At 41.4% G+C, this 14,100-nt stretch overlaps 1 protein-coding gene across 2 annotated transcripts in view; it reads right to left on the bottom strand.

Moving 5' to 3' along the window:
* Window positions 1–14,100, bottom strand: part of CADM2 (cell adhesion molecule 2) — a 1,036,826-nt gene that overhangs the window by 191,316 nt on the left and 831,410 nt on the right. For both annotated transcript variants that reach the window (XM_074997734.1, XM_074997742.1), the window contains 2 exons: window positions 7,634–7,786; window positions 5,103–5,240 (listed from right to left, as the gene is read on the bottom strand). In XM_074997734.1, the coding sequence (XP_074853835.1) occupies window positions 5,103–5,240; window positions 7,634–7,786 (291 nt within the window). The remainder of the gene's footprint in view (window positions 1–5,102; window positions 5,241–7,633; window positions 7,787–14,100) is intronic.

Below are 14,100 nucleotides of genomic sequence, written 5' to 3'. Positions count from 1 at the left end.
ATAAAATAGCCTCCCAGTATGATACAATAATGAGAGCAGAGCGGAAGAATGAATAGATGAGGTGTTTAACGTAAAAAGTTGTTGTGTGCAGAACTTAGTGTGAGATCCACTTACAGACTTTTTGATTGAGCTTTATTTTTGCACACTATTTATATTGCTCATTGATTTTTGTTTATTTCAGCAAAACAGAAACTTGGTCATGTTGATTTGTGCTAATGAAGGCCTCAAAATGAATTTCTGAAAAGGAATGTACTACTGAGATTGGATGTGTCCTCTGTTTCCTAATCAAAGGAAAGGAAGATTCAAGAGGTTTTAGTTTCACAGATCACTGTAAAATCCCATTAGGGAGAGGAAGATGACCTAAATAAAATTTCCATGAAAAGTCAATTTTAGAAAGCAGATATAAAATGTAATAAGATAAATCTTTTTAGATTACAAATATCTATGAAATCAAAACGATGGGCTTTTTCACTTGCTCCAGATAATATAAGAACTTAGGTAGTAAAGAAACTCAGATTTTTTTCTCAAATAATTGTCTTCCCCACCATCACGTTTCTAAGCATTAAGGAAATTTCAGTTTTACTGAGGGGACTATCAAGATTTATGCATCAGAAATCTGAGGGAAACATTGACCATAGCTAAATTGTGCCAGACCAAAGGCAGTGGGCTGTAGGAGTTTGATCCTACTGGGACTTGAATAGTGAGCAGGCACAAGGTAAATGATTCCCCCTTATGGAGGGTGGGAAATCCAATGGGCTTGTGAACCCAATCAATTACAGGAGACAACTGAAAAGAAAAATAGGAACAGGCATGGAAGTCATAGGGTTAAATTGAGGAAGCCAGAAGGGGCACTGAGCAGAGCCCCCCAGACAGTCCCTATTGCTTGCTTAAGCCTTTGAGGAAGCCAATGTATGCTGCTCAGAGGAACTCTGCTTGGATGTGTAAATGGACAGAGGAATGAAAGTAGGTCCCACAACGGCAGGTTCCCCACTCTGCCCACCTCTTCTCCATGGTCTTATAAATGGTCATCTTGGCCATAACCAGGAGGAGGTTGTCAAGGAGGTGCAGCTGTGGGGATAAAAGAAACCAGAACTTCAGCAGAAGGTTTTGGAGGAGATAGAAGTGAGGCTGTAGTCCGGTGCATTCAAGATCGGTATGTGCCAGAGTCTCCCTCTTGCCACAAATAAGAACAAGTTTTGGGGCAGGGGTGAATCACACCAAGTGCACCCCTATGCTCACAGCGCCATGGAGCACCCTCCAGCTAGTGTACCCAGTGGGCCATGGGACCAAGGTGGAATACAGACTGGCCAAGCAGGGATTCCCACCCTCCGCCCTGACAAGAGGTCCCACCACTTGGTGTACAAGCAGGACATGAGGGTGGGAAAGTGAAGTGTGTGAAGCATGAGTGTGTACAGATAGTATCTTGGTGCAGTTCAAAAGGGAACCGGAGTAGAAGCCTGATGGAGGGCAGGTACATCTGGGCTATGTTGACTGAGTTTTTGTTCCCTACATAGAAGGCACCTGAGGCTTATTAAGAACTGACCTGCAGCAGCAGGCTAATGAGACACCTGTAGCCAGTTCAGGTCGGCAGGCTCAACTTAGAAGAGTTCCCTCAGGTAAAGGAGCAGGGAGGAGAGAAGAAATGGACCAAGGAGGAGGAAGCAACACAAAATATTAACTTATTATGCTACATAGGAAAAACATACATAATTTGAAAATATTTCTGAAACCAAAAATCACATTTTAGATTATATTTTCAAAGCATTGTGTGGCAAATTATGTAGCAAATAAGAGCTGTGTATTAACTTTTATAGAGTGCTTTTTTGTAAAAAAGGAGCAACCAGTATGGCTCCTTGCCTCCCCTCCCTGTCCCTGGTTCTTGTGGCTGGGTCTGCCAGAGGGGTGATGGAGGCTCTCCCATCCCCACTCTGCTGTGGGTCCTTTGACTGTCAGTCCTGCAGCAGCCTCCAAGCCCCTCTCTGCTGTGGGGCTTAGGGGCTCTGGCTTCGAGCTCAGCATTGCTGTAGGACCAGTGGGGGCTCTGGCTCCTGGACCTGCTTGGCCATGGGGCTTGTGGGCACTGGCTCCCAGCCCTGCTCTGCCTCAGGGCTGGTGGGGGCTCCATCTCCTGGTCCACTCTGGAAAAAGGGGACAGTATGCCGTACTGACGCATAACATCACAAAAAAAAAACAAACACTGGTTTAATATAAGAACACCTATGCAAAGTCCAGCCAAAGGTCTGCCTAGCCCAGTATCCTGTCTTTGAATAGTGGCCAATACCAGATGCCCCAGAGGGAATGAACAAAACAGGTAATCATCAAGGAATCCTTCCTGTCATCCTTTTCCAGCCTCTGACAAACAGGCAAGTGACACCATTACTACTCATCCTAGCTAATAAGTAATTCATGGACCTAACCTCCATGAATTTATCTAGTTCTTTTATGGACCCTGTTAAAGTCCTGGTCTTTAAAACAGCATTTTCTGATACATTTGTACCCCAAAATAAGTTCAATTTAGGGATGCCACAGTCAGCTGTATTTACTGAACAGGTAGGAATGAAAAGTATAAGAGAGCCAAACTTCACATCCCTATGCTAATGAGGCTGCATATATCAGATGCAGAATGTTAAACCGTAAGATGCAGAATGCTATGATTCATCCTCAGCTGTTCCTCTTCTTGACATTGAGCCTGTTAAAAAGTTCTCCCATGCTAGATGACGATTCCTTTTTTTCGCTAATAGAAATGTAAGCAATTTTTTTGCGTAGCCTCCGCCCCCCTTACCCTCCAGTTCCTACTCTGAACTGAATATATTCATTTTTCATATTCTTTTCCACCATGTATAATATACTGTAATACAATTGGATTTACTGGTGCTAGACAGCAGAACTCCTAACCTTTAATGTCAGGTGCATTAGCATACCATTTCATATCTATTTTCTCAGATTTATCATTTCACCTTTTCCAGTGCACAAAAGCTAATGTGCCTTCTGCTGATGCCACTGCATGCTAGTTAGGTTATTTTATTCTGTAACCTTCATGACAATGCCACTGTGCTCTTCAGACAACCTAGAAAACTTAAGTATCCAAGGCTTTTCCCTCATTTGTATCTGTGTCATCTTTTCCTTATCTATTTCAACAACTACTTCATACGTTCTACTGACTTTTATCTCTAATGTACATCTCTTAGTAACAGCCCAGGAAGCAGTATGTTAGCTTATGCCAAAATCTCTAAATTGTTTGTTTTGCTATTACATTTCAACAGGAAAGGCATAATTACTAGAAAACTCTGAAAAAAGTGATTATTTAAAAAAAAAATCTGGTGCCATGAGTTGCCTTTGCTGACATGTCTGCTTATATCAGTTGTTCATTTAGGATGCTTGCACTGCCTATGTTTATTTTCCATCTTTTGATAGCATTTCTTATACACATTCATTTTGACATCTCTTTTGAATGACAGCTTTGCTGGCATAGTATAGCTTGTATGTTACATCCTCTCGATTTTGGCTTTTAATTATATTGCACAAGTTGCTACTTTTCTCTTGGAAATTTCTTCTCCCTTCCTGAAGTCTGAAAAACTGCACTGTTTTCCTGCTTCTCAGCCTCTTTTATGACAGGAAATCAGGTTTATTTTACTCTACTGTAGCCCAAAGTTCCTCTCTCATTCCAATCCATTTTTTTCTGATTTTTGAATTGGAAACTTCTCAAGACAGGTTCATATGAAAGAAATCAAATTTCTGGGAATATCAATCCTGGTCTCTTTAGCTGATTCTTTTTGCATATTAGTCTTTGCACTATTTCATTTTGCTCTGTGATGGTGGATACCAAAAAAGGATGAATTGTTTCTCTTACTAACACCTCGGCTTTATCCAAAGCACGTTTTTGATTCCCTAATAAAAACGATAATGCCATAAGAACATAAGAATGACCATTACTGGGTCAGACCATAGGTCCATCTAGCCCAGTATCCCACCTGCCAACAGTGGCCAGTGCCAGATGCCCCCGAGGTGGGGACTGAAGACAATGATCAAGTGACTTGTCTCCTGCCATCCATCTCCAGCCTCTGACAAACAGAGGCCAGGGACATCATTCCTATCTCCTCACGCATAGCCTTTTATGGACCTAACCTCCATGAATTTATCTAGCTCTTCTGCCAGACAAATGTGAGGTTATGTCTGGACTACAGGGATTTGTCAACAGAAATTGTTGTTGGGAGATATCTTCCAATAAAACTTCTATCAACAGATCACGGCCAAGCTGCCAAACAGATTGACAGAGAAACCTGCCTGTCAACACAGAGTGGCCAGACTGACTGGCTGTTCTATCAACCAAACAGACAACTGAAAGCACAGCAGATAGGGAGGCCCAATGTCTGGAAGCTTTGCCTCTTGATAGAGGGCTCCCTGGAACATCCAGACCAGTTTTCTGTCAACAGATCTCTGTCGACAGAGGCATGGTGAGTGGGGTGCAGCTGCCGACAAAAGTGTTGCATTCTGTTAGCTTACTGTCCACAGAAGACCTTGACAATCTGCACGCTCCATGGGTTTTGTCATCAATGACCATTTTGATGACAAAATTCTCTAGCGTAGACATAGCCTGAGAGATTTTTGGCTACTAAAGGAAAGGCTTTAAAATAATAGCCATATGTAAACAGGCACAATTCTGACAATTCATTCACCCAATCTTTAAGAATATTGGATGAATAGGATGTCTATAAAAAAGAATACAAATTTTCAGGAAATAGGCAAAAGTGGAACAAATGGCAAAATACCTGGGGTGCAGGTAGATACATTATCCAGATACTGAAGATTGTAAAGCATTTTATGATCATATCAAATAAGGTGATATTATGACTTTAAGATCACTATAATTAAAAATTATAGTTTGTGACATTACACAAAACAATCAGTCATATAGCCATTATGATAATTTTTTATCAGTTTGTCCACATTTACACAGTAGTAACTGATACTTGCAAGTTTAGATAATGACAGTCCTTTTATAAAAGTGAAAGAGATACAATCCCAAGCAATCAATCCTCTCTCCCATTAAATGCTTTAGTTTTCATGTTGACACATAATTACTTGTAAGTGCTTTTCTATACCTTTAATCTCTTTGTCATTCTTGAACCATCTGATATCAGCTGCTGGTTTACTACCAGAGGTCTTGCAGGTTAGCTGCATCCTCTCTCCCTCCATAACTGGTGAAATGAATCCAGTAATTTGTGGCTTCTCAGGAACACCTAGCAAACAATCGAGCAAATAAAAGATACAGCATGTTGCAAATCAGGTTCTTTAAGCCTTTGATCAGAGTTGTCAGCTGATAAGATTATCTTATTATAGATCAATTTCCAAGAGAATCTTGCCATTACAGCCAGAGTAATTAACAGATGCTTTATGACTGACAGGCCTATCAACAAATGCCAGTGAATACTGTTTTCTCTTTTAAACTGACCAGTGAGCCTGAACTGTAATAGAGTTTAAATAAAGAAATTGAACATGTTTTGTATGCTTATTTTGAGCCAAGACACCTTGTCTTATGTTTTATGTTCAAGTTTCAGTTGTCATCCTATTGTGGATATGTGCATTTTAAAGCAGATTACTTTGGGTGGGAGATGTGGAATGCATTAAATACTTTTGTTAAAGTGAAACACAACAAACTGATTTAACTGCACTTTAACAGACAGTATTCCCTGAATTCATGGTGAAACTACTACAAAAGGAGAGTAAAAAGGAAATTAAGAAAACAACCCACTGCCCTACTGTTCAGGTTTAAATAATATATAGCAATTACACAATAATAATCATAGTAATCCAAACCACACAGTGTTCATAGGAGTCTTCCATTGACTCAGTGAGCTCTGGATCAGGGCCTATCCCCATTAAATACCACATATGGAACATGAGGGATGGCAAGGATTATGTTTTAAGGAATGGAGGAAGATTTAAAAAAAGAGCTGTACATAAAATTGAGAATATTTAATTAAATTCAATGACTGGCTTAGTAAAACAGAAAAATGACTTATTTTGAGGGGATATATCTTACCAGAGTTTCTAAAAGCTCTGATTACATGAGTAGGTTTACCCTTTACATCTGGAATGTTTCAGTTAATTCACAAATATTCAGCCACTAATATTCTACTCTGTGGTCTGCATCTTGGAATTTGCTGTGTTCATGTCTCTCCTTTTCCAAAAGAAACTGAAAAACAGTTTACCCAATCCAACAGTACTCCAGACACAAACACAGTCACCTATCATACATAGTTTCTTTAATAAAAAAACTGCTCCCACTTGTCAGGGACATGAAATGGCATCTTTAATAATCCTTCTATATTAAAATCACCTAATCCAAATCAGACCAGTAACTAGAAATATGATTTATATGCAGAAACATCGCTCTGTTTAAAATGATCGAATGGAATGAATTACAAAGAAAAAAGAATTACTGTCACATAGAGGCATCTGTAGAATTTTACATATGTTGGAAAACATCAATAAAATAAAACTCAACCAAACAAAAAACAGAGCAAAACAGACCTTAAAAGACCAAGCCACATTAATTAGAAGCTACTGGTTAGATGTCTTGTTTTTGCCTTTGTAAAACTTTTATCTGTGTCTTACTGCCATTTAATAGTTTAAATTTGACTAATCATCTATCTTTGATTCTTGAGATGATCTCTACAGAAAAAGAAATTAATGCTTAGGCAGTTGTTATCTCAAAATAGTCTGATTTCAGTGGATATTTTTTGTCCTTAATGGCAAACTTGAGAAGATTTTTGAAAAATACACCCAGTGGGATTCACAAAGACATATTTCATATCCTATGCACAAAAACAATTCCCTGACTGGATTAACTTTAATATTACCAGCACAGGGAACATCTTGCTTTAGTCCTATTAAATTCAACTGTCTGTTTTTTTATATATAAAAACCAAAACAAAAGAAAATTGAAAAAAATCAATCTTTCAAATCATATCACTTTTAGGTACACAGGTGTGTTTCAATGAACTATTGCTGATTAGGCTACTGACATTGATAAAATCACATAAATGTTGGAGCTGAAACATTATTTTTGGGCATCTTTCTGAATCATGTGTGTGTGTGTGTGTGTGTGTGTGTGTGTGTGTGTGAGACCAACCTTTGGGGGAAATGGAAGAGCATTTAGAGGATGAAGGATAAAAGAAGCAAGCCCAGTGAAAATATGCACTTTCTAGAGAAAAAATAAAAGGAGAAAATAGAATGAGCCAAGAAAAATGCATAGCTAAGGAAAAAACTATGAGTCTCTTAAAGCCTTTTCTGATTTCATGCTCTCTGATTTTGTCTGCTTTGCCCTATACAGTACATTGTTAGGAGATGAACACATGCACCCGGTTAACCCCTTTGGTGCTTGGGATATAGAGGTTATGTCCATTTTAAGAAGCATTCATCTGATGCTTTTGATGTAATTCATGATCCTGCCACATCACACATCACACATAATAAGGGGCTTGCTATTCTTAAACATAGTCAAGCAATCTTTTGTTTTGCATGCTGCTTCTCCTAAGTTTTCTGAAAAGTCACTCTAGGAATATTTACACAGCTTAGAAATCATCCCTTAACTCATTCTACTTAGGTATTCTTAGCCAGCTATACTCACCCAGAACAGTAAGGAAAGCCTTGGAAGTTCTGACAGGCATAGTAAATAAAGAACAGGTGTATTGCCCTTCATCTGACAGAGACACATCACTGACACTGATGCTCAGTTCATGCCATGAAGCTCGAACCAGCTCAATTCTGTTGTCCCTCAGGGCTGGAAAACAAAATGCATATGTTAAAGACACAATACAGTGCGTTATTCAGTAGGTTTAAATGCATCAGTCTAACAAATGGTTTCAATTACAAATCTATTATAAGGGGATGTAGACCAGATTAAATATAGATTACGTTGTTTTCTCCTTTCAGTGAATTACAGCATTTCAACAGTGTTCAGGTGGTCTCAAAATCAGCTGAAAAAGAAAATGTGACCATACAAATTATTACATATTTAATATTGGGATGCAGTGACATAACTAGTTTTTGGTCCCTTGTATTACAAAATCCTTTTGAAACCCAGCGGGAGCATCGCTCTGGGCTGATTGGCCTTGGCCCTGCCCCTTATGCCAGAGGCTCTTCCCCTTCTAGGGAGTGGAGCCTCACTCGTCCACCCCCCAGGTTTGCTCAAGGTGCCTGTTGGCCCCGCTGAAAGAGGGGAGATGATGGTGGTCTATACAATCATGGCTGGTGTGGAAAAAGTGAATAGAAAAGTATTGTTATTTATCTCCTTATATAACACAAGTACCGGGGGTACCAGATGAAATTAACAGGAAGCAGATTTCAAGCAAACTTAAGGAAGTACTTCTTCACTCCATGCTCAGCCACCCTGTGGAACTCATTGTGGGGCAAATATACAACTGACTTCAAAAAGAATTATGTACTTTCATGGTGGATCATTTGGTCCCCAGTGGTTGTTTGCCACCGTACAGGCCATGTGAAAGGCCAACTACCTTAATGCCCACTACAGATTATGAAAAAACCTGATATTTAATGACTCCCAAAGGTAGGAGCTTGGGTGCCGCTCTCCCTGATACAGGCAGAAGAGTTCTTTTTCTGCACTGATATGGACCTAAACAGTCTCTTCTGGTGACCTGGGGAGGGAAGGGGTATATCTGCTGGCCTAGTCTGAAAGTGCTGCAGCTCTCGTGTTCAAAAGAAAAAAAGCCATTGACTCATCCACTGGAGGATAGCCAAAAACCCCGTGGTCTGAATGCGTTTGGGGGATACCAGCTCTCTGAAAGCCAAAGTGCAAAAGGACAACAACAACAAGAAGAATACATAGATGTATTTACTCAAGAGAACCGAGAAGTGCAGTCACTAAGGAAGACTGAAACCTCCTCTTTGGCAGAGGGTCCACTCTGACTCCTATGTCAGAGCTCAGTTCCATGATCTATTTCTGATGGGGGTTCATTTTCACCATGACTCTTTAGATCACTGAACTTGAATGTTCACAGCATATTACAGAGTTATTGTATTGCTGCTGTGGGTCTCTACTAAGGCAGATCTGCACCAAACTTGGCTGTTCTGAGAGATTATCAGCAAAAAAAAAAATGGCTTTTGAACTTGCTGCCTTCAAGGAAGCTCTTTTGCCCTGACTTCAAGTTAGATTTATTGGTTGTTTCAGGGTAGGTCTGCCAGAGCCTGACATGGTCTTCTTGGGGCCTCATGACTTAAAAGGTGACAGCTCTGAGCAGATCTTAAATCCAAGTCATCATCAACTACTCCAAGGCAATGCAAGCAGGAACTGTAGTTATCTGCGAGAGACATCTTCCCATCACATGAGAGACTACATACAGAAAAGGCTAGAAATACAGATAACATAAAAAATATGATTGAAACTGCAGAAGATATTTGTATTTATTGCTTTATCAGAGCTACACTGACATACCGACTGAAAACAAGTTCATGAAAAAATACTGCAAACATATAAATACGCATCTTCCTAGGCAGAACATATGAGCTCCCATAACAGCAGATAAATAGAAAGATGATGACTGAGGCTTTGCTGGCGAGTGACCCTCACAACAGTTCAATTTACGCCATTCTTTCAAGGGCCAGTTCATCAGCTCAGAACTGATCGCAAAGCACTGCAATTCCAAGTCTCATGCAGATAATTCAGACACAAGAGTAGAACTCTGTTATACAAATGTCACTGACCTTGTTGGGTGGTAAATTATTTTCCAGATGAACCATTGGCTCTAAATAGGTCTACTTTCATACAAATACATAATTTGGATGTGTGTAATATGTGCCAAAAACAAACTGTCTGAAAGATGTGTGATTTTTTTATTTCATACACTAAATTAAATAATGTTGTAAATTAATATGCCTTTTCAATTGTCTCAATACTGCCTAACCAATCATAAGCAAAATGTGCCTTTATGTCAACTTTTCATTCACGTTAAATTTCCCTAAACAAGTGCCAACATTTATTCAGAATTTCATACATTTAAAAGAACAGTTATGCATTCCACTGGAGCACAAAGGGGCCGTAAAACATGACAGTAGAAAAGCAGTTATACCATGCAAGAAAAAAGAGTCAGCACTTGAAATAGTAAGCACCACCACAACCATCTTTTCTTTTTTTGTCATACAATATACAAACAGCTAAATCAATTTTCCAGTGTCAGTGAGCAAGGCACCACACAAACATAAGAAAAATAACACAATCTTGAAAAATCAGGGTGTTTTTTTTTTAAATTTCATTCTGGTTCTATTCAGACTGTTCTTTCAGGAGCTCATCTAGTAGCGCCTCCTCCTTCCCATTTCCTGCTTTGTGAGAAGCCAAAGGGCTCTCTCCAGCCCGCTGGGTTATGGTGCAACCCTGCACATGCAACCGCATGCTCACAGGCAGCAGTCAGCACTTGCTCCCGTGGACAGGACTGTGAGCCTCAGCCACGTGGGAGGTAGACCAGGCCACGCCAGGCTCACACGCCACCCATGCGGGGCCCTCATGCACCTGGACTCCCCCCACTTGCTTGCTAGCCCATTCCCTGGGGAGGGGGAGTGGCACAATGGTGAGCCCCCATCCCCAAATCAGCACGGGCTCCATGTGCAGCAGGGCCAGCCGTGCAGGGAACACATGCCACAGCTCCCAGGCTCTGCGTCTGCCAGACCATCTCACTCTCCCCTTCCGTCCTTACAGCACATGATGACAGACCAGCACAGGACACTGAGGCCAGGAGCAGCAGCCACAGAGAGAGCTGGGGCACACCCACCACCAGCGCTGGAGGTCGTGGCACCACCCACAGGAGCTGCTGGGGACCCTGTGGTCCATCTGCCGGGCCCTCAGAGAGCTGAGCAGCCAGCCTCCCAACCCCACCAGCCCCCAGCCACTCTCCCAGCTGCTCCACCTCCTCCCTCACCTACTGCCTCCCCTGCTCACTTCGCTGTCCTGCTGCCGCCTGACCTTCTCCCTGCCACCTTATGGGGCCCTGACCACTGGCTCCTAGTCACAGTGGACTCCAGCGAGCCAGTTCCTCCTATATCCCCTCAGGCTCTCCCACTCCCGCACCAAACCCCGAGTCCGCTGTCTCAACCCCACACCCTTACCTCTCCATGCTCCCAACCACAGCCCAGCCCACACAGGGGCCCTGGACCCAGGGCAGGAGGGATGGGTGCAGGCACCCTGTCTCATGGCCCCCACCCCCTCAGATGGTGAAGGCCACCAACCCTTGTCCCATGCCTCTCTGTGCAAGTTCAGGTTCCCCTACCCCATATTAGCCCCCAGTGTATATACGTGTGCTTATTTTTTGGGTTGCAAAGGTCCAGGTTGGTTTTATAACACAGTTTATTCTTTCAACACCCCTATGTTCCTCATTATTGGTGGGGCAGTGGGTGGGGTGGATGGATGGGAAGGGTCATGGGGAAGCATGGGGTAAGGCAGCGGGCCGGAAGGGCCTGCAAGGTTGCCAGGTAGCATAGGTGGGGCCTCGATATTTGGAGTCAGATATTGGAAACACTGAAATAAAATAACTTCAGAATAACTTGCAGGGATTTTGACAATGTTAAATTGACATTCCATGCAATATTGGCATTGGCTCACCAAAGCTGTCTTCCTAATGTTACAGCTATTCTATCATGAGGATAACACAACTGTTAGTGGAACACGAGAGTCCTAGTATTCTTCAGATCACGCTTAGCTCCTCAGATTCAGTACTATATAATCAAAATAGTAATTTATTTTGATTTTCAAATACGAACTTTCCATTGCAGTACTGCTTCCAAACCTGAAGTGAGTTTCAAGAGGGTTAAATTCTGCTCAGATGGGAACACACAAGTCCCTCTGGCTCTGAGGCACTAACATTTAATTTTGATCGCGAGTCAGCCAAATCCAATAGGCATACAAATAAATAGATTCCTTCCTTGAAACATTTGCATTCTAAGACCATACACAAACACAGAGCTGAGGTGCAGAGGTGGATACCATCAAACTCGTAATACTAGCCACTGATTTTGTGGCTCTCTCATTCCATGCTTCCACTCTTGATTTCACCATGGATTTCCCATATAAACATCATTCACTCATTTGGAACCTATAAATATTAATTTAGTCCTTGCTCATTTGAAAATTAACTCTTCATCCTATTATTTCCACATCTTCCCAAATGGCTGATAATTATAATTGTGATAAGCACCATGATTTAGGTCCAGATTCTGTGAAACATCCATCACTCACTCTACTGATCACTATCTACTGGTCAAGAGTTTTCTGATTCTCCAGTGGAATCTGGCTGCTATGATAGCTTATGTTCATGGAAGGTAGCTGTCAGGTAGCTAGGGCCAGAATGATGGTAGGTTTTAACACTAACACAGAAACCTTGAAACAGGCTGTTTCTTCACGGAGAAGCCAAAGCAGAGAACAAACTACCAAGGCCCATATTCACAGCACCTTTGGTCTGTCACCTGAGCGGGCACTGTTTTCAGGGAGTGTGACACAATTCCTAATTGCAATGAGTGGAAACAGCCAAATCCAAAGATCCCAGATGTGTGGATAATTGTGGTCAGATTCTAGATTGACAGCTAATCATGAATAAAGGCGACCGTTTTTATTGTTTTTTAGTACTAAGGAAGTCAAAAGGGTTCCAAAGCTGCAGAACAACTAAAAATGATAAGCGTCAGAAAGAAGGCAGAGGTCTGAAGTGTTCTCAGTTCCAGTTCCATTATCCTTGCATCCTCTTGGATGTGGGACAGGATCAGAAAGGACCAGTAGTATGACTACAAATTTACCTGCTTTGTCTCCAGCAAAAGGTAGGTCCTATCAATGAAGTCCTGCCTGGGTTCAGAGCTAGCCATTTATTCTTCAGACAGATGCTGTATAGATGTGTTTGCTGAACTGGGACCTGAGGAAATAGGGAAAGGCTGATGCTCACAACTCAAATCAAGAACACCTACAGCTGTGTTTCTCCCAGATTTTGTAGACAATCAAGCGGTACTGACTCACCAACCCTCAGCAGCTTCATATAATTACTGAAAATGGGGTAATGGATTGAAACTTGTGGGACTTAACAGGCACATGAAGAGGAATAGTTGCCCACTACAACCCTCAAGAATTAGTTTTAGAGAAAGGACCTCTGAACCATTTCACAGCTACTTCAGTTTCATTCAGTCAGGAGGAGGGACAGGAGTATTTGATGATCAATGTAGATGACTAGCAGGAGGACTAGGAATGTCCTTTCCTAATCTCTGGCCAGAAGTATGTCATCCACCAAAGCAACAATACTGTCTGTATGCTTTGCCCAGCAGTAGGGCTAAGAGGAATGCAGGATACTGGGATCTTGACAAACCATGTTATACTCTTTTTATTAGCTTCAAAATTTGGTAGCACTTTAAGGAATTATTTCATAGTGAACTATTGCATGTTTCAGGCTATGTAGAACATTCTAGGAGAGGTGTTGATTGTCTCCATTAGCAAGGGCTCAAGGATTTCTTGATTCTTGTTTACCATCCTGGAGAGAGCAAAGGTTAAGATCACAGATGGTGGCTCTGGTGCATCCATGACTACTACTTGTGAGTTCAGGATTGAAAGTAATTTCCTCTCTGAAATAAGAAAATAATTCCTAACTGTAAAATATGTTGTGGTACAGCAGAGCAATCTTGGTTTACAACATGATTTACCGCCCAGAAAACTTCTTCAGGATGTGACTTTTCTGACACTCTATGGCACAGAGAAAGGATGATCACTTTGGCTACTTCATGACCACAGAATCAGTTGGCAAATGCTCCTTACATCTGTAACTTTCTGTACTGAAGTGTAGTTTCCACCATCACCATTTGGATTTTCTTTCTTCTCTCTCTGTTATAAATCTTTTCAGAACCCTGGTGATTAGCATTGGTGGTGAAGCACATCATTACTAAAATGTCTACAGCTTCAGTCAGTCTTAAAAAACGGTTAAAAAGTCTCGTTTTGTTGAATTCTGGTATTGAAGAGACATCATCCCAAACACGAGGCCACTTTTGTTTTTGATGAGATACATATGGCCTTATGGGATAACGTTTACACATTACCACACTTAAAAATGCACGATAAGC

This window comes from Carettochelys insculpta, chromosome 1 (assembly GCF_033958435.1).
Source record: "Carettochelys insculpta isolate YL-2023 chromosome 1, ASM3395843v1, whole genome shotgun sequence".
NCBI lineage: Eukaryota > Metazoa > Chordata > Testudines > Carettochelyidae > Carettochelys > Carettochelys insculpta.
Note: the sequence above shows the minus strand (reverse complement) of the source record. Positions and strands in the feature narration are given on the sequence as shown.